Source organism: Strix aluco, chromosome 17 (genome assembly GCF_031877795.1).
Source record: "Strix aluco isolate bStrAlu1 chromosome 17, bStrAlu1.hap1, whole genome shotgun sequence".
NCBI lineage: Eukaryota > Metazoa > Chordata > Aves > Strigiformes > Strigidae > Strix > Strix aluco.
This window is the reverse complement of record NC_133947.1, coordinates 10,847,465-10,867,584: the sequence shown is the minus strand read 5'-3', so window position 1 is coordinate 10,867,584 and position 20,120 is coordinate 10,847,465. Positions and strand designations below refer to the sequence as shown.

The window sequence follows — 20,120 nt, the reverse complement described above, 5'->3', positions numbered from 1 at the left end:
CTGCTAGTAAAGCTCCAGTGCTTCAGTGCACGTGGAAACACAAATACCGCAGAACTGAGAGTAATTTGCTTTGATATTTTTTTTTAATACATTCATCGCAGTGGAGCCAACATGTCATGTGAAGTTCCCAAGATCTGGAAATAAAGAGCACTTCCAGTCCTAATTTTAGATCCCAGTAAAATGACATATGAGATAGTGTGAAGTAAAACCTTTATGTTCCCAGATCAGCCCTGGCACCTGGCAGCTTCCACGAGCTCCCCATGGCTTTATTTCCTCCAAACCAGCAGGAGCAGAGCAACAAACCTGGAAGTGCTAAATTCTGCAAAAATAAAGAATCATGTTTTTAAATGTTTGCACACTAGATTAGTGATTTCATTCCCATGGCAACTGATAATTTCTCTTTACTCTGGTTCTTTTTATAAACCGAAGAAATAGCTTTGCTCTCATTAAGCCCTTTTCCATTTGATCTCTAAAGGTTGTATAAATTGTTTTTTTCTCCCACTGGCAAAATATTCTTCAATTTTCTGCAAGAAAAGTTGCACCAAAGTCAACTTCCAAATAAAGCCACTTTATCTCTTACAGGGGTAGAGCAACTGAAAATATTTAACAATGCCTTGATATAAGAGCATATTAGTGAAGGCTTTAATTGACTTGATGAAATAGATGAAGTACAATCTAGAAAACTAATTATAAGACATATTTATTCTCTGGTGTATGGAAAATGCTCTGGAAAACATTGCAGTGAAACACAGCATGAATCTAATAACTAATCTTCATTGCAAGATCAAAAGCCAAGAGGTAAAACCAAAACAGGACAGAAAGAACTGCTATATGGAGGGTTCTCCTGAAATTTTGAAACCTATATGGATCAACAGCAAGACACTCGAAAAAGAAAGCTGTAGTATTGTTTATCCAATTTATTCTACCCCAACAGAGGACAAATTACATTTATATTAAACAAGTTTTTCACTTAAGATAGCACCACCATTGAACAAAAAAGGAACACGACCACTTCAGACTAACTTTGATTTGGAGCAAGCACTCCCAGAATAAAAAAAAATTTAAAACCATTAATAAAATTGAACCAAACTCTACATAAAATTGAAAGGGTTTTGGTTTCAAGATACCTTGCAAATGTTAATTAATTAATGCTCCCAGTGCCCGGCAAGTTTGGTTAGTATGGAAACAATAAATGCTAATAAATGTCAGAAGAATGGTCTTCTAGCAAATGGCCACGGCTGCCCAGGGATGGACTGGGCTGCATCCACTGTTGTGTGTGGCACCATCACCCCCACATGATCTTTATCCTTTGATCCCTCTGCTGTGTCACTGTCAGACTTCTACTTCTCTCACCTCTCCGCAGCTATGGTTTTATTTTTTTCAAAATAAGTCTATCAAAGTTCAGGGGGAAAAATGGTAGCACATACAAACTTTAAAATGGGTCTTGTGATTGGGTTAATTTTATAACCATTTAATGATTTCCAGGGAAGTGCTCGGTGGCTATGGACTGCAGCAGCTCTCCTTCCTGTTGCTCAAGAGCCTTGGGAACAACCTCTGCCCCTCCAGACACAGATCCTGTCTTCGCTGCACTGAAAACACCAGTGATTTTCCATGCTGGGGGACCTGCTCAGCTACAGCAGAGATGCCAAGCCGTGGGGTAGTCTCCCATGGGCAGGAGAGCTGGAGAGAGCACGAAGTCTCCTGGAAGGGCAGATGAGGTGCCCCAGGGAAAGGAGGTGTGCTGGCAGGGAATGCGGGTCAGATAAGGCGAACTGGCTCGCCCAGGCATACACAAGCCATCAGTCCCCACTGCCAACCTGGAAGGGGACATCAGGAACTTCAGCTGGACCTTGTTCTCCACAAGCCACAGGCGGCTCCTGGGCAGCCCAGTGCCACCTGCCCAGTGCCCACAGCCTCCTCACCAGACAGACCCAGCACTCAAAGAAGCCCTACCCTGGCACTGCCAAGCTGCGTTTTTTCTCCGTCAACCTTCACACATTACATGGTCATCACAGCTTCATCACCCCTACACCAGGTTCCACATCACCCTTCCATCCTATGACCAGGCAAACTAGGGGCATACAGGTGACAGGGCTCCTCCAGGACCTCAATCCCAATACCAAGAGATATTCTGGCAGAACTGGAGCTTTTCAAGCCCTTTTATCTTACTGCTATCACAGAGGAACATCCTATCTGCGATACTCAGAACTACTCAGTACAAAAAAATACCAGTGGCTTTTAGCATCTCGCTCGCAAACTGTTCTCACTTCACAGCTGTGACTGCTACTGGCTATCTTGGTCACACTGCCTGTTCTCCAGTGGGATGGATATGTGAATGATTTCTACTAAACCCAGCTCTTGCAAACATTATGTAATCTGGACATAAACCAAGCCCTGTTTACCAGCCTCCCTGCCAGCAGAGTTGTTTTGCTCCGCTGGGTATTTGTAGAGTGGCTAGAAAGGGTCCAGTAACACAGGGGCACAAGCTGTAAGAGCTTCAAGGAAGATATTTTGCTCTGGAGTTATGCTAAAAAGACATAAAGCTTATTAAATGCTTTTATTTAAACTTCTTCAAGTATTTTGTAGTTGGCAGAAAAACAGAATCATTTTCTCTATTTTACAAACAGGACAGCTGAAGCTCAGAGAAAGTGAGCAAATTGACCAAGATCACGTAGGAAATTAATGACAAAAACGAAATGGGCATCTCAGAGAAAAATCTTCCCTGGCTCAGAGGTCTGAGGCTCACACCTCTTGGAGGCAGCAATAGATCCTACATCTTCAAACATTCATGGACTGTGAAGCTAAAACAACACAGTGTAATGATTTGACACCCTGTGTAAGGTTAACAGGGCGCCCCTTTGAATCTTCATTTCAGCATCAGGGTTTGGTTTTGGTTTTACAACAAATCCACCACATCTGATTAGAAAAACAGAAACATTTTCAGTGATGGTGAACCCACCACAAGTTTAGTAAGTTGTTCCTATGATTAATTAACCTCCCTGTTAAAATTATGTTGTGATAATCGGAATCTGCCAGCTTCAACCCTCTGCATCTTCTTATATGCTCCTCCTTTACGTCTTAGCCTAGGCTACCATTATCCAAACTCCGATTGTGATGGGTGTGCCTTCAAGGTAGCAATCAAGTTACTCCCTGCCTTTTTATTCTTTGAAAGAAATAGTTGAACTCCCACAGCCTTTCATCACATGGCCTGGTTTTCAGCCCTTTACTCATTTGGAGTTTTCTCCAATTTGTCAAAGCCATTTCCGAGTTGTGGAAGCCAGACTCGAAGGACGTTCTGGTGAAAGCCACAACCTCAGCAAATAGCCTGGGAGATCCCCACTGCTTTTGCTGAACTTTCACATGTCCATACACACAAATATCACATTAACCCTCTTGGCTGTGGGTAGCCAGTCTGGTAGCCATGTTCAACTAATTACATGTTGCCATCTCAAGCCCTTTTTTGGAATCTGCTTCCCAAGAGGGACTCCAGATCACCCTGACCTGCAGCCAGTAGTTCTGGTGATCTCCATCATTATTGGTTCACAAAGCTCCTCAGGCAGCTCTTATAAAATTCTTACATAGAAGTTGTCTAAACCTGTAGATTTTAAAGTAGCCAGGGTTGGATGCAAGTATTTTAATTTCCTTTTAGTTACTGTCACAATAAAAACATTTCATTAACAGCCAACTTCTTATGATATAGGATTGTACTACGAGCACTTTCCTGAGTACAGAACAAACATGCTTCACTGAATATGGCTTTTCTGCATTGTCTAGCTGGCAGCAGAATACCACGGGTCACATTCCTTTTGTGCCATGCACCTGAAACGCTGCTCATCACCCTCATACCCTGCCCAGGGATTTCTTCCTCAATTCTTTCACATCCCTTTTCATGTTCTCTATGGTTCTTAGCTTCCAGTTAATATTGACTCTTCTCAACTTCCCTTTTCCCCCTAGTATGGCTGCTTTCACTTCCTCTCTTGTGACAGTCTGCTCTTCACCAGGCTTGCTCTCTTGCCAGACTGAAGCTCACAGTGAATGTGGTAAAAGGTAGTCATCCTACTTCCAGTTACCACCCCTCTTTCCTCACTGAAGGTCTTCCTCTCATCTCTTTTAACTGACCATTGCTTCCAGTTTTGTGCCACTGGCTTTTCTCATCACCAAGCACATACATAACAGATGGACTTTGTGCATGAAATGCATAACCAGGCTACAATCACTCATTTCACCTGCCAGGCTGCTCTCCTGACTGCTACCTCTTTGCCTGCCCGTGTTCCTGCTGTGCTCTCTAGCCCAGGATTCAGCTCCCCACCACCTCCCAGGACGCTCCACTCCCAGCCCACCACCCCACTCGCCTCCATTGGCATCACCCCCTTTCCCCACAATGCCTTCGTTCATGTTCTTTGCTTTGCTTTCGAGTGCAAGCAATGTCATTTTTCTTCTGGAAGTTCTTAAAGTCTCCTTGTTCTAATCAGGAGGACTCATTACGTCCAAGTTAATTTTAAATTGCTCTATGGCCACTGAGGAAGTCAAGTCTGTTTTCTGAAGGCATTGGGCCCTATTTGCCTGCTCAGAGCTCCTTTTAGCAGATTTGGCTGCCTCAGCTGTTACCAAGCCAAGAGGCTGTAGACATTGAGTTCATTAGAAGCTGTTGGAACAAGCTCTTTGCACAGCTCATTAAAAGTGCCCCCCATGCCCCTTCCAGCAGAACAGTTCCTCCAGCCCCTCCTGCCCTGCCCGAGCTCTTTGCAATCATTCACAGCCTCCGCGCAGGGGGGTCGCAGGCATTTCCACTCACGGGACAAATATTCAGCCATTTCAGCAGCAACCAGCGCGGGAGGCGACACAGACCCTTGTCCCGAGAACTGGTTCTCGGGAAGCAGCTCCACACAGAGCATTTTCTTCTGCTGTTTTATGTGATCGACACAAGACACTCTTCCAGCCACAGTTTGGGGAGCACACCCTGAGGTCTCAGCAAACTCACCCACAAAGCAGAAATTTCATTTCTCTTATTTAAGAGAAAGGATATTGCAGACAAAACCACTTATTCAAGTCTCCCTCTCAATGATTGCAACCTACAAAGGGCATCAAATAAAAACAAGGGCTATCAATGCAATGTCAGCACCAGTGCCAGCCCTGACATTGTCCCTCGGTGAAGGGACTTACACAGAGATCTGGAGAACAACCACTGCAGGGTGACAGCTGAGAACTTTAATAGCAGCTTGCAGATATGGATGCTGGAGTTCATCAGCAAAAAACAAGGCCAGACTTGATGGATGATTTTTCTCAAAGGATTTTGTCTCCAGGAAGATGTCATCTAGGTGTAGATTTTACTGGAAAACCCACTGCACCCAGACCACAGGGTGTCACTCAGAAGTACACATTAATTCAAGAAGCTACATTCTATTTGTGGTTCTCTCTTATGTCAGCTTTAGGTCATGATTTCTTGGTCTCCAGATCCAAGTGAAATGCTGCCCTTGAAGCCAAAGCTCAGGTGGCTTTTTACCCTCCAATCCCTTGGGAGATTAAAATTTCTGAGCATCCCAGTGGGGAGAAGGTAAATGGTGACATGAAGTGGGATTTTAGCATCCCCAGAGCAGGAAAGTACTGCAGAGGTGCCTGTAAGACAGCTTCTCACAAGGGAAGCCTCATCCTGAGACTAGCAAGGATCACTGCTTGAGCCTCACTGCTTCTCAACTCCTCACCAGTTTTCCATAACACCCTGCAAGGCAGCACACCAACCATCCCAGCAGGAATATGGGGTTCTCCAGCCCATCCAACTCTCCCATGCTCCAGATGTGCAAGTACTCAGTAGCATCAAGGCTGTTACAACGACTGCACCATACCCAGGAGCTCCTCCTGCCCCAGCATGCTTCCCACGGGTGCCCTGCCTGGGACAGCATCCCAGTAACACCAGCAGCAGCCCAGTCAGTTGAATTCCTTCTGAGGTGGAGCTTGCTGAACACCTGCAGCAGCTCTTGCTACCTGGCTGCCCAGGAGAGTGTGAGGCTGGACTCGCATCCCGTGTTAGGATAAACCATCTGACGCGAGCAGTGCAGCTGAGGGCACACATTTTCCATCACGCGACAGGATAACTTCCAAACTCTACCACCCCAGATCCCTCGCCTGCTGAGCCCTCGCCTGTTCCCCTCTCTTGGTGTTTTCACACCGTGGTTAAAAGCATAACCTGCTCCTTTCCTTTTCTGCAGCCCCCTGTGGCTTGGGCTGCGGAGGGCAGCTCAAGCAAGCCTCAGACGTCAGAACTTAATCCCTTGTTGATGCAACAGCAAGTTTCATTTCTTGCTGAACAAGGGAGAGAATTCAGTGTTGAAAATGTAGATGAATCACTGACCCTTGAACACAAATAGATAAAATTTTGTGTGGTAGCTCACCGCTACAGCTTCACCCCTATGCCAAACTCAGGAAGAACCTGGTGAAGCTGCAGTTGGGCTTGCTTGAAACATTGCACTGGTTAACAGCCACGCGAGCATCCAAGTTTTGACAGCAACCCGTGCAGGTACCAGCCAGTCTCACTGCTACCAACTGTAATGCATTTAGCGCCCGTGGAAAATGAAGAGCAGATCTCTAAGGCGAGCGGGCAGACCAGTCAGCTCTGCCAGGGCCTCTCCCTCCCTGCCCGTAGTTGCCCCGCTTTTTCTTCACCCTCTCAGCTGCAAACACTTCCACTTTCCCACCACCAGCTTCTCTTTAGTAAAATAGTGTTGATCAGACTGGACTGTGCATGAGGTCCCCCATGGGTCGCACCCAGGAGCATGCTACCAGCACACTGCAAGAGTCGAGCGGGTGTGAACAGCGCCATTACACCAGCAGAGACTTTTTTTCTTCTGTACATGTGGAGAAATCCCTTTCCTGAACACCCAACTCTTTGCACAGCCTGTGTAACACTATACGCTTCTACCAGTACACAGAGCATCTAGATCGAGGCCTTCCCGCAGCGCAGCACCACGTTCATCTGTGATTCATTCTCACAATTAACCACTGTGCGGTTCAGGCACAAGCTTGCACTGAGCGTACAGTGCATCTCCTCACCCTCTAACCATATCTCACAATTTCACAAAGTCTAACAAGATACTATTAAATATAATTGAAGTCACGTGTTCAGCTACTGTAAATGAATGTACAAATATATTATCTACTTATGAATCTGCAAAGAATTAAGCACCTGTTGTGCAATGTGCTTCTGCTCTTTGAGGCAGACATTTAGTATATTCCTATTAAGAACTCACCCAATAATGCAAAATACAAAAAAGGGAGATTAAATCCAAAGAATTTTCTTTTTTAACTTATTGTGTCACTAAATAAAGCAATGGTCATTCTATTTTCTTTTTTTTAAATTTAGGAGATTTCTTTGCTGTCTCGAACATAAAGGTTTCACCCGACAAGCACAGTACAGACAGAAGTAAATGCCACCTTCGTGTCCTCACAGCATCTCAATCACTCTATAATCACCAGGTACAAACATCACTTATTCTCTGATGTAAACAAAGTAATTCTCAAATGGATCTGAGTCAGAATGGAAGAGTGAAATCCTGCCCATACTGAACTCAATGGCACAAAATTTCCCAGTGACTTCACTGTCCTGTGGATTTCCACCCACGGGTCGGACCTCTTGGTACATGAGAGCTACATACATGGGACAGCTGCAAAAACCCTCCAGACTCCAAAATTTTGCCACAGGTTGCTTAATGTGCAGCCTAACACACGTGCCAAAGCCCAAACCTTACCAGAAGACCAGTTTTTCCACGTCTACGGAACACCACAAATATCTTACCCACAAAGCCTTTTCAGACACGGCACCAAAGGTCCCCCAAGAATTGCCCGCAGCGGCGCAGGCGGCACTCACAGCTCCCCGGCACTGCCCAGCCCTGCAGCACGAACCCGGCTGCACGAACCCCGCTGCACAGCCACCTCCAGCCCTGCAGCATCCCTCTCCCCCTGCCCACACTGCTACCGGGGGCAATCCCCACAGCGAAGGGGACGGGACAATGCCAGGCAGCCTCAGAGCCCTGGGCACTTCCTTCCACCCCAGCTCTACGAACTCCTGGCTGGGTGATGCTGGCCATGGACCTGCTTTACCTCAGTTTCCCCAGCTCTCCTTTGAACACAACTGATGAAAACTACAATAATGCAGCCAGGTATCAGCAAGGAGTACTAGTTAGTGCCACTTAGTTCCAGCTGATTCTGAGCCATAGGTTCCTTAGAACTCCTCATGTCTATAGAAGCAACATAAATACAGTTCACGCTATCGGTCCCTTCTTTCTCCTAACAAGTTAAGATGACCCCAGGATGCTCCCTTCACACTTGCAGGTGGCTGCAGAAGGGTGAGGAGCTGTGGCAGACCACAGCCTTCGGTGGTCCCCTCCCTCCAGGAGACCCTGGCAGGTAGCAAGGTGACCCTCATGAGGGCCAAATACTGCAGGGGCCGGGGCAAGAGGTGAGCAGCGAGGTGGGACAGAGCACCAAGGCTGTGTCCCAGGCCGTGTCCCCAGGGCTGTGCCCCACAATTTGCACCTCCAGTCTGTAACGCTGCTCCATACCCTTGGCCCATGCCCCGAATCAGTGTCCTCAGTCTGTGCTCCTGGTCCGTGGCCCCCCTTGGTGCCCCCCAGTTGGTGTACCCTCACTGCTGCCCCCAGTTAGTTGGTGTACCCTCACTGGTGTCCCCGTTAGTTGGTGTACCCTCGCTGCTGCCCCCCAGTTAGTTGGTGTACCCTCACCCAGTTAGTTGGTGCACCCTCACTGGTGTCCCCCCAGCCTGTGTCCCTGTCTGCAGCCCCCCCAATCCGCATCCCTGGTCAGTGCACCCCAGTCAGGGTCCCCTGCTCCGTGCCTCCCCCCCCCCCATCCCCGCGGGTGTCCCCAGTCTGCAACCCCGGGGGGCAGCCCCAAGCCGCCGCGCCTGCCCCCCGCTCCACGGCCGGTGGTCTCCATCCGCGCCGTGCCCTCCGCCGGGGCCGGGGGGGGTGTGGGGGGGTGGGTGCGGGTACCTTGGGGGGCAGGCTGAGCAGCACGGGCACCAGCGCCAGCGGCGCGCACAGCAGCACCACGAACCGCCGGACGCTCCACGCCTTCTTCACCAGCGCGCCCAGCGCCGCCATCCCGCCCCACCGCCCCCGGCACCGCCACCGCCGCCGCTTTATCCCGCGGGGGGGGGGCAGCGCCGCCGCCCCGCCCGCCGGGAGGGGCCCCGCTATACCGCCCCGCCCCCGCCATACCGCCCTTCGCCCCCCTAAACCGCCCCCCGGCCGTCCTGCCGCACAGCCCCCCCCGGTTCCGCGTCCGTCTCCCCCCCCCCCCCCCCCCCCGCCCCGCACCACCTTCCCGCACCCCCGGCCGCGCAGCTTTGGCAGCCGGAGGGGGTCGGCAGCGGAGGCGTCCCGAAAGCGGTTCCAGAACTCTGGCATCGCCCGAGCGCACTCAGTTTGACCATCTGTGTATTGCAGGCCATGGAATAGCATCTGGTTGTGCTAATAACTCGGGCTCAGTGCATCTAAATATAAAGAAATGGTACAAGTGATTGCTAGAAAAAAAAAAAAAATCCAAATCCAGCAGTTTAAATACCTGGTTTAGTTCTCAAACATTTCCCCTCTGTGGACACAAATCATTAAAAACTCAAAAGCAGGAGACAAACAGGGAGCTGCAATTGCTTTTGACAATTCAATTTAACCAGTGACTCAGAAGTTCGACAATTTGTTTGCAATGCCATGTGAAACACTTTTTTTCTTTTCCATTAAAAATAAGTGAACACAAGCAAACAAAAGGCCAGTGGTGCGGAGCAGGATAGAGCCATGGGAACTACCAGGAAAGCAGGAGGCAAACTTGGCTCACACAAGTGTGAGCCCCAGCAAGCGAGTGAGTAGCATATGACTATACCCTGCCTGCCCTTAACATAATCAGGCCAGACCCATGCAAATAAGGATGCTACAATCATGAGTCAAAGAGAAAACACAAAAGCTGCCCTGCTAACTCTGAGGGCAGATTTTCCTGCCAGCTCTGCCATGTGTCAGGGTCATCAGAAATAAAATGGGAGAGTATGTGGGGCAGGACAGGATCCCCTCGCCTGGACCAAGGTAAATCTCAGCGAGCGCTGCAGAGGTTGCCAGTCTCCATCTGACTGCAGGGAGCCCAAGCGAGAGGCAACATCACAGCAGACCGAGCTGATGCACTATCAAGATGAGCAAGAGATCAAAGTCAAGGGAGCTGGATTTTCTCTCTGCTTTTTGCATTGCCTGGATTCTCGCAATTGGAGGCTAAATGAAGCTGAGTAGTGAGGAGAAAAAAGGGAAAGCAAAATAACACCCTGATTTAGTACTTCACCAACATCCTTTGAGTGCTTTAAAACATATTCAAAACCTGGGTGAGTTGGCCCCATATATATGAAAGATGTATAAAAATCATGTTCAGTAGAGAAACCTTTCCCTTTTCACAAATAACCATCTCTCTGGAGAATTACTACCTCCAGGCAGGTCACTCCTAGAGCATCAAAGAAGTTGGGAGTCAAATGCACTGGATGAAAAAGCAGACTCCACTGAAGAAAGCTCTCTCCAGCTTATAAAAACCATGAATCACTGGCACAGAAGGAACAAGAAATTAGAGAGGAAGAGTGTGGTGATACAACCAGCATTAGAGGCAGGACTGTACCCCTGGATCCCCCTCCTCTGTTCCCCTCCCTCTCCTTAACAGCACACATATATATAATTTTGCACAAATAGTAACAAATCAGTTAATCCCCACACCCATCCCGGGCAGGGGCTAAAGGGTGACAGCACCACCACTGCGGCTGTTTTTAATAGCAGAACGGACACAAAAGCTTTTGCTGGGCACTGCCGGAGGCCGCTGGCAAAGCGAGGATCCGGCATCCTCCTGGCGCCCGGCCCCGCGGCTGCCCAGCCCCGCTGGCAAATGCACCTTCTCTTGGGGCCCAAAAGAAAGCACAGAGCTGGCTGAGAGAAAGCTATGGGGATTTTTTATCTAGCTTTTCTTTAACTGCTAAACAACATGAATAAAAATTTGTCATGATAAAAAGAGTAGGAGATTCCTGTGCCACCTTATTGCCACATGGTGGGCTATGGTAGCAAAAGCTGCTTTATCACTTGGGTAGTGGTGCATGATGGAGAGGATGGGCAGTGGGTGACTGAAGATGTGAAAGCAAAATTCAGGCCATCCGAACATCACAATTGCTTAAAACAGATCCAGTTTACCCAGTATACCCACCAGCCAGAGACTGGGAGCACGTGTATGAGGGTGTGCCACATGCTGGACCAAAGGAGCTCTGCAAAGCTTTTTCTCTCAAAATCAACCTTGTAAATTGAAAAAAGCTTCAGAAGAATAATAAGCCATCAGTGCCACAGTCTGTTCTTTCTCCTAAAAAGACACAGACTTCTGCCAGTGCAGAAGGTGAGGGAAACGGGAGCACGTTCCCCCTCCGAGACGTGAGTCACGTCTCTGCCCGGACAGCCCCTTCTCCCATCCCACCCGGCCCCTCTGGGCGGATGCTGGCCTCAGCGCTTCCCAACTGAGAGCATTGTGCAGGGGCTACATGCTGGTTCACTCGGCCTTCCAGGACTTCAGCTGGGAATTAACGTTTAATTAATTTATTTCCTTGTAAACTCCGTCTCTACCACCCCCATTTCCAGTGCCAGCAGCAGCCACCCTCCCCGTGCTCCATGGCCGTCACTGGGACCAGACCTCTCTCCACTCCTGGGCCATTACTCACAGAGTAAGTGTAGCTTAGCACAAAAGAAAGAGGTGCTGCGTAGTGCCCAAAGGGACCACTGTGTGACAGAGCTTGTTCTTGGGCCAGGGAGAGGCTTTATTTATCTGTAGTGACCCTCACATAGTGAACTCTGGGTTACAAATGAGCTTTTATGCTTTTATTGCACTAACTTGGTTTCCTATCAGCACTGATGGGAGAGGAGAGTTGCAAAAGGTTATCAGTGTTTTGCATCTTGCAAAACTGGAAAATATCAATTTCTTGCAGACATCAAGGCCTAGACTAAAAAAAGTTCACTCAAAAAACCTACACCCTATAGCTTGTATGCACAGTTTTTACATATACACAGAGTAACTGCCTGCACAGAGCAGCCACTGTCCAAAAGTCATGGTAAGAGCATACCCAGATTATGCAACCGTAATTTCATTCCTGTTTCTTGCCATACTTGTATGTGTTTTCTTTCACGTCTGTTTTTCCTCTTAGTGCTCCTATAGGTCTACAACTCACATCTACCTCCAAAAGTCCCCTTATTTCATTTCTGCACTTATGGCATCAGTGGGCAAAACAGAACTTGTCGTTACTACTGCAAACTGCAGGCTGTAACCTGGAGATTGCAAACTGCCTCCGCAGTCCTGTGAGAGAAATCACAGATGATGGTCAGGCACCAAAATAAACAAAAAGGCAACTCCATCAACAACCAGCGATTCCCTCGGAAATCCTAATCATGAAAATTCTGCCTCTATTTCCATTATATTTGTCTTTCCCTCTTTCCTTTTACTCCTCTCTTTAGACCTTATTTGCACACCCCTTGTGTTCATGGCCCTTTGGGTGATACCCAGGTGTGAGGCAGGATCAGGCGGGTGCCGGGAAGCCCCTGGAAATGAAGCTGTTCTTGGCAGGCCTGGAGCTGGTCCCCTGCGACAATTCATTCTCAACAGCAGGAAGATTCAAGCAGTAGAAAGATCCAGAGTGAGCAAGTGTCTATCCAGCCCGTAATTAGAAACATTTTCTGTTGAAAGAACATTTTTCCCAAAATAAAGATTTTTCCAGCGCTAGCGATGGCGGCAGAGGGACCCCCAGCGGCTGGGTGCAACATACGCGCTCGCCCTCACCCCCCCCTCCCGCCGCTCGATGCCCCCCGGAGGCAGGCGGGAGGGTCTGGGGGGCGAAGGCGGGTGAGAACAGCCCCTCCGGCTGCGCCGGAGCAGGACATCACCGCTTCTCCCGGTGACACACGGAGCTGCGACCGCGCTCCGTGTGCGGACCGTACTCTGAAGGGGGTGGGACTGCCTGCTGGGCGGCTTCGGCCAGCGGTGGAAGTACAGAACAGGACAAACAGTCACTCCGAGTTAAAAGGAAGTTTGGGTTTCTAGCCTAAAAGATCATTTTTACGTCTTTCTAAAGATTATTGTTTCAATTTCACTTAACAGAGTAGGTTTTTATTTTATCGGTTTTCCTTTTAAACTCAAACGAGCTAAAGGACTTTGTAAAAAGTCAGACCAAGCTCTGAAAGAATATTGGTGGCTTGGAACTGTATTTGCAGCAGATAAATTATTAATGTAAAAAAAGAAAACGGGAGTCCTATTTTCCTTATGAGAATGCATGCACACTGGACATAAAGCCTGAGTATTATTAATGCAATGGCAAATTATATCAATAATAATAATTCAGTGTTGCTTATGACCCATGCAGATGCACTGAAAGCTAACACAGCAGCAAGCCAAGCTATCCTCAGCCAAACCAGGACTGGAAACTGCACGTGCCTTGCGAACCAGCCAGGGAATCAGCAGTTTTCATCCAAGGAGCTGCTGCCACAGCCACAGCCAGTGATAGAGCTGATGCTGCAAGAAGATGTGCGGTGGATACTTTGCAGGTCCATAGTGTCCTCTTTGCTGGACATGCACCTGCTGTGATTTTTCCACCCTCAAACAGCAATAGCTCAGCATTCACTACAGCAACCCATACAGACACATCAGGCTGATCCAGAGGAAATATCAACAAGCCGTAACACAGATGTGCAAAAAGTAACACTTACATAATGAGGAGGAGTTTTATCATGCGGTGAAAAAGCAAAACATTTTACTTTTCATTACCAGTAATGTTCTGCTTTGTTTTGAAGCTCCATCCCCGAGCAGATTTCAGCAGAGGCCAGTTCAGGAGTCCCTGCTAGAAGGCCAGTCCCACGCACCAGTGCCCCGAGAGGGCTGGCCTCTCCACAGGCTGCTGACCCCGGCTCCGCCGCGGGGCTTCATCTCAGAGCACTGTGCCGGCCATAAAAACTTGCAGTTGATCAGCTTTGTTTCTACTCCGCTGTCCCGCAGGGAGAGCTGCATTTTAATAAACATAACGATAGTTAGAAACAGACTTCTTCAAAGGGCTTTACAAACACAAGTCAGTCCTGGCATCACCAGGAGACAGTAAAAGCGGTGTTTGTACAGGTGGGGGATGGCGGGCAGGGAGGTTGGGCGTGCTGCCTCCCCTCAGTGGGTGCAGGATTCGGGGCTCAGATCAGGCCTCGTTAGGGGACTCATTAGCTCACATCCACCTGCTCCAGCCCACAGGCCACCCTGGGTGCACTGTTGTAAGTGACCGGGTGCTGCTTGGGCTGTTGCATTCGGCCTCCAAGCAGGCAGGAGAGTGTGCAGCCGCCCCTAAAGCCCCACAGCAAGGAAATATGGCTCCTCCTTCTTGCCCCCAGCCCGGGCAGCAGCACGCTCCACGCGGGGTGAGCACCGCTGGGGCACCCACGCAGTAAAAACAAAACACACACGGGGGGCGGGCGGTGCTGGCTGGGCAGCGAGCAGGGGCTCCTCGGGCCCCGCAGCCAAAGCTGTGGCTGGGCGGTGGAACCCGGGGCCCCACGCCGGGACCGGGCACTCGCCCAGGCGGCTCCTCTGGCAAGAGGTGAATGCGCGCCGGGCACGGGCAGCCCGCAGCGCTAGGACACTTGCGCGGCTGCGAACCTGCCACCCTGCGATTCAGGGGCGGCGGCGCTGCGGCGGCGCCACCGCGCGGAATAAACACCGTCGCGCGGCGGAGCACTGTGGTTCTCGGCGCCGCCCGCAGCGCCCCCAGCGCAGCCCCGAGCTGGCGCCCCTCTCCCTCCCCAGCCCGGGCTACCGGCACCCTGCGGGCGGGGGCCCCGGGGCTCCCGCTTGCCCCGTCCCCTCCTACCGTGTCCCCAGGCGGGCGTTTGCCCAGGTTGCTTTGCTGTAAGCGGGGAGGAAGAGCCCGCCATCCCCCCCTCCCCGGCCAGGCAGAGCTGCGCCCATCACCCCCGCGCGGCTTCACTGCGGCTCTTCCCCCTCGGGGTTGGCAGGAGCCGCCCCAAGGGACGTGTCCGCGGCCGGGAACGGGTGGGGAACGCGCCCTGCGGAAGGGGGTCCTGCAGGGTTTGCTCTTCCCTGCGCTCACCAAGACAGAGCACGAGGGACAGCATAAAGGAACAGAGGATCTCCCCGACAGACAACGCGGCTGCCAACACAGCGAATCGCAGGGAGAAGTTCACTGTTTCTTTTAAATCATTACCTGCTCACGCACTCACCCAGCACACAACTGGCATCCCAGCCTGCTTGTAACGCAGAGGACTGAATAGCTTCTAACCCATCCACTGTGGTGTTTGTAAGTTTTTCCTCTAGGCCATCTTACATTCACACTCTTAGATACGGTAATCCAGATAGTAAAGTAATATAGAGAAAATTTTACCAAAAAACCCAGTATTACTGCCTACCTAACCAGGCAATCACAATACAAGCAGTACCTCTCAGAAAGTTCCAAAAATGGAAATGTACAGACTTCTTTCTTGAAGTGGAAGTTTCTCAGCAGAAAACTGTTCTTGATTAATGACTTTTATATTTGCTTAAGGAAACACTATCAACTGAAAGTGAAAAAACACCAAAATTACTACTGGAAGAAAATGTTCCTGTCTTATGTTTAGCACTGTACTTCAGCATTGCCTGTATCCTGGAATTCAGTCCTCTTAACATTTTTCAGGATGTGTAGAGCCATTTATAATGGATTTAAGCACTCCATTGTAAAGTCTTCTGAGAAAAATAAGACATTTGTTTTTCTTAATTACCTTTTGTAGATGCTCTGGTATCCCCAGCTCCCTCTTACCTCCCATGAACCTGTAGTCCACAGGCTGAGAAATACTACTCTGTCTGATTCTAACCACACAAAGAAGATGGTGAGTGGAATGACACTGTAAACTACTTTTTAGAAGAAACACTTAACATTTAGGAAAGAAGTGACTTCTGGTTGTCTCTCTCTTGTCTGTGCTCCCATCTCACAATGACTTTGGTTACTTTATGACACAACTCATTCAAATATATTTATTTGAAGACAGTTATCAAAATAGCCATCTGTGAAATAAAACCAACTGGAAATATAAATAACCATATTTGCAGAACTTAAGTACTGACATTTCTCCATCCCTAAGCCCACTCTCTTCTACCCAATCATGGATCTCTTCCTTCCCCTTAGCCGTACTTCATCCAGCCTTTTGATCACAGGACCAGATTTTTTAGATTTAGCTGCATAGGTCTTTAGCAGAGCTTTAAACACCGCTTCAGTATCTGGATGAGTGCTAAGGAAGACTTTTTCCAGAACATACAAATCAACTCCTTTATCCTCTGGAAGACCTGAAACAAAACTGAGTCCAAAGTCTATCAGCACCAAGTCCAGCTTCTCTGTGGGCGGCCGCAGAAGTATATTGGCAGTTGTAAGATCCCCGTGTATAATATCTTCATCATGCATTCTTGCTAACAGCTCACCCATCTTCTCTGCTAACATAAGGAGGTTACTGGTATCATTTCCGCTCCTTTGTACAGAATTAATATGATCTTGAACAGTTATTGAGTCTACAATGTCTTCAAGATATATGGAGTTGGTGACATAATCCACAAAGTAGACCACTGGAGCTGGAATCCCTATTAAAAAGAAAAACAAATGAAACGCTAGCGGTTAATTTACAGGATTTTCAAACTTTTACAACAAAACGCAACCAATACAACCCTTAAGCAGAAATGGCAGTCGAGAGCACCCCCGGCTGCCGATAAGGCACATCTAGGCATGCCCCCCGCCAACCCCCGTTTTCCAACCCGTGCTGCTCCAGCCTCGACGCCAGTTGGCAGCTGGAGCGTGGTAACAGGCTCGGCCCCTCCCGGGGTGCGACTCCCCGCTCGAACACGCGCAGGGGCTTTCTGGCTCAGGACAAGCTGCGTTTCAGGGGGGCACTCTGACAAAGCAGAGCGGGCAGCCCCGGGATGAGACGAAGCCAGCTGCATCCTTCGGGAGGCAGCGGGAAGGCCCTCGGGTGTTTGCTGTGAGCGACGCGCGGAGCCGGGGGGCAGCCGGGGGGCAGCCGGGGGGCACGGAGGCGCCCGGGGGTGTCTGTCCCGTCGGGGCAGCCTCGCCTCCCGCCGCCCCGGCCCGGCCCCGCCGCCCCCGGGCCCACCTGCCCGCCGGCACCGCAGCAGCGACCGCGCCTCCTGCGCCGTGCGCCGCCGGCTCAGCCGCTCCTCCAGCGCCGGGTGCCGGTACCGCTTCGGGATGCGGAGCTTGGCCACCGCCGCCCGCCCCAGGAAGAGCCCCCGGTAAACGCGCGCCTCGGCGCCCTGCTGCACCAGCTGCAGCCCCGGCAGCGGCGGCGGCGGCGCCTCGGCCACCACAGGGCCCGCGGCACCCGCCTCGCCCTCAGGCTCGTCCATGGCGGGGCCCGCGGCCTCCACCACGTCCCTCGCGGGGCCCGCGGCCCCGGCCATGCCAGCGCACGGGCCACCCGTCTCCGCCTGGGCCGCCGCCATCCCAGGCCCCGCCGGCACACAGCGCCTGCGCCCCGCGCCTGCGCCTCGGCCACCTCCGGCAGCCGCTGCCGGGAGCACCCGAACTGCCCCAGCCCCGCCTCCTCCCCGCAGGTACCGCTCCCCGGCGCCCTCGCTATAGCGCGCCCCGCCCGCTTTATCCCGCTGCTGCCTCTGCCGAAGCCCGGCTTTGTGCTTCCCCCCGGCAGCCCTGTCGCCCTCTGCCTACCTCTGCCGCGGTGGGGGACGCTGAGTAGCTGCAGGATGGTAGGACTTGTGCCTGAGCCTTCCCCATCCGGGGTGTTTTCTCGTGTTTCTCCAGTGCAAGAGCGAGACCCGCAGCAGCCCCTGGGCCTGCGAGCGATCTGCTGGATGTGCATCTTCCCAAGGCGGCAGGTGAGGCCTTGTGCTCCCACCGCCACCTCCGAGCTGCCTGCCAGGGCGTCAGCCCTGGGACTCCACCACCAGAACATCACCCCCAGGGTGCTCCACCACTGGGGTGTCACCACGGGGACTCCACCCCCAGGACATCACCACCAGGGCTCCACCGCTGGCTCTTGGCGCTTCATGTGCCAAAAGCTTTCCCTGGAGCCCACACAGATCCACCGCAGCTGCCCAGTTTGTGGCTGGGGTGGAGAAGGGGTTTGCCCGTAAGCTACAGGGGATTGCCAGCCTGCGACGGCATGGTGTGACCTCGGGCCCCCGTGCTGGGCAGCACCAAGGTTTCTGTGCCGGATGCTGGCACAGGCCACTCATGTGGTGGGTTGGGTAACTCCCCCTTCCTCGAGCAGCCAAGCCCCACATCTCCACGTTAGTAAAAGATGGACAAACCATCTTGGAAGCGGTATTTGGGTTTTTATGGCACACTGAAAACCCACTACTCTAACTGGCTGATCTGCGCATACTGCAATTTCTGTTCCTCAGAAGACAGAAGAGACTTCAGCCCAGTCCATGTAAATATGTTTTCAGTTGTTGCCTTTGGAGGTGCCACGAGTTCATTTTGTCCTTGTTTTTCATCCACAACATTTGTTTCCTTTTCAGAACATTTATATTTTATTAACACATTCCTTATAGCTTACTTGTCATTGCATGGTGGGATCATGCCTGGCAAATATTTATCTTGCTTCAGTAACAACTTTTAAACAACCTTCCCAAGTTTTCAATGATATGGGTAATCCATCCTGCAATTCTGCCCACTCGTGGCATCCTCCTTCAGCTGCCCTCACTATGGCAGGGCTGCAGGAGCTGCCAGCTTGGCCAGGGAAAGAGATGTGTTCTTGGGTTCTGTGGATGGAATCTGCAAATATCACAAACAATCAAAAAAACAAGGAGGTTTTCTCTGTGTTGTGGGCAGATTTTATCTAAGTATCTATGCACAGCCCCTACAGACATACATATATAGCCTATGAGCAAGTGCACACAGTTGTCCTCAGTTCCTTATTCTGGTAAATATGATGGTCTTCTCTCATGCTGGCCAAAAACATCCTCCAGAGCTTTCAAAATACAAAAGAAAATATTTTTGCTTTATTTCCCTCATTATTTTATTTATTTAGTTTTTATCTTCTCTGTGATTTCACTTATTCTTTTCTCTTTGAATGCAATAAACAGTTGACATAGCCCTTGGAAACCATCGAGAGCCATTTACAATATTTATGGTATCACCCAGTATTTTTATTGGAATATTGAATCACCCCAGAGAACTGCACTGAAGCCACAGACTCTGGTAAATTGTTTAATTATGTAACCTCGTTCTCCTGGTGACAAGCATTTATAAACTCTCCCTTTACAAACAATGTAATTGAGTTCAAAATTGCAGCGCAGCAAACCAAGCTAATGGAAACCAAGGCAGATCCCGTGGGCTCCTCCCCACTGTCCTGCCAATCCCTCGGCATTGGGTAGGCTGCAGTGCTGTGGGCAGCTCTCCCCTCACCCCGCAGCTTATTTAAGGATGGAGGCTGTCATCCTCAGAGCTGGACAGACTGGAAAAGGGATGAATTTGGTCTACATCAGGGCTCAGGTGGCTCCTTGTGCCCCGCTAAGGCACTTCATGGCTCTGAGGTTGGTGTCCTCAACCTGCAAAGTGTGGGCATGGGGATCAACCCTCCTGAGTGCGAATTCACAGCTCTGACTCCCATCGCAGCTCAGAACTACAGATCTTGGCCAATTCCCCCAGCAAGACGATGCTACAGACAGGGTGGGCTATAGGGACCAGCCACCCAAAAGAGGGGCGTGGGGACATGGGGGAGCACCCTGGGTTGCCACAGGCTGCCACGCTGGCGGCATCCCTAAAATATGCAGGAAACAGGACCCATGGCGCAGCCACCAGTACTGACCAGCATTGCCAGTGAACCCCCCCAGGGTTAGGATAACATAAAAGAAAATGCGTGCAGCCTGGCGTCATATGGAGAAAGCTCTCTAGGCTGTAAACTAGCATGCAATAAATGCAGGTGCCTGGCGAGCTGGCTCTGTCCCAGCCAGCTGTAACACTGGTGCCTGCTCGTGGATTATACTTTTCATCAATAACTGAATTGTGTTTGGTCAGTTTGGTAGCCTGAATCCCTTCCTAAGGGTCAACTGTAATTGGAGAA

General features: G+C 50.4%; 2 protein-coding genes across 4 annotated transcripts in view; both read right to left on the bottom strand.

Moving 5' to 3' along the window:
* Positions 1 to 15,993, bottom strand: part of SLC13A3 (solute carrier family 13 member 3) — a 35,107-nt gene extending 19,114 nt beyond the window's left edge. Inside the window, exons 1-2 of one of the 3 annotated variants that reach the window (XM_074843138.1) lie at positions 15,276 to 15,993; positions 13,825 to 14,058 (exon numbers count right to left, since the gene is read on the bottom strand). Coding sequence is in view for 1 of the 3 variants with exons in the window: in XM_074843136.1 (XP_074699237.1) it covers positions 9,006 to 9,116 (111 nt within the window). In the remaining 2 variants the exon portion in view is untranslated. Of the gene's footprint in view, positions 1 to 9,005; positions 9,175 to 13,824; positions 14,059 to 14,905; positions 15,057 to 15,275 lie in introns of those variants that run through there. The other 2 variants (XM_074843137.1, XM_074843136.1) reach the window with 2 other exon arrangements.
* A 42-nt stretch (positions 15,994 to 16,035) lies between these two features.
* TP53RK (TP53 regulating kinase) lies at positions 16,036 to 17,545 on the bottom strand. The gene is made up of 2 exons (XM_074843139.1): positions 17,187 to 17,545; positions 16,036 to 16,659 (listed from the first exon to the last, which is right to left on the bottom strand). Exons 1-2 carry the CDS (start codon positions 17,533 to 17,535, stop codon positions 16,181 to 16,183), a joined length of 828 nt encoding a protein of 275 aa, XP_074699240.1. The 5' UTR covers positions 17,536 to 17,545; the 3' UTR covers positions 16,036 to 16,180.
* Between the last annotated feature and the right edge of the window lie 2,575 nt (positions 17,546 to 20,120).

Bases quoted from the DNA above. Each gene is read 5' to 3' on its own strand.
- TP53RK (XM_074843139.1), bottom strand. From the start codon at position 17,535: ATGGCGGCGGCCCAGGCGGAGACGGGTGGCCCGTGCGCTGGCATGGCC. The intron at 16,660-17,186 runs GTGGGCCCGGGG...TCTTTTTAATAG, and splicing joins GCTGCGGTGCCGGCGGGCAG to GGATTCCAGCTCCAGTGGTC.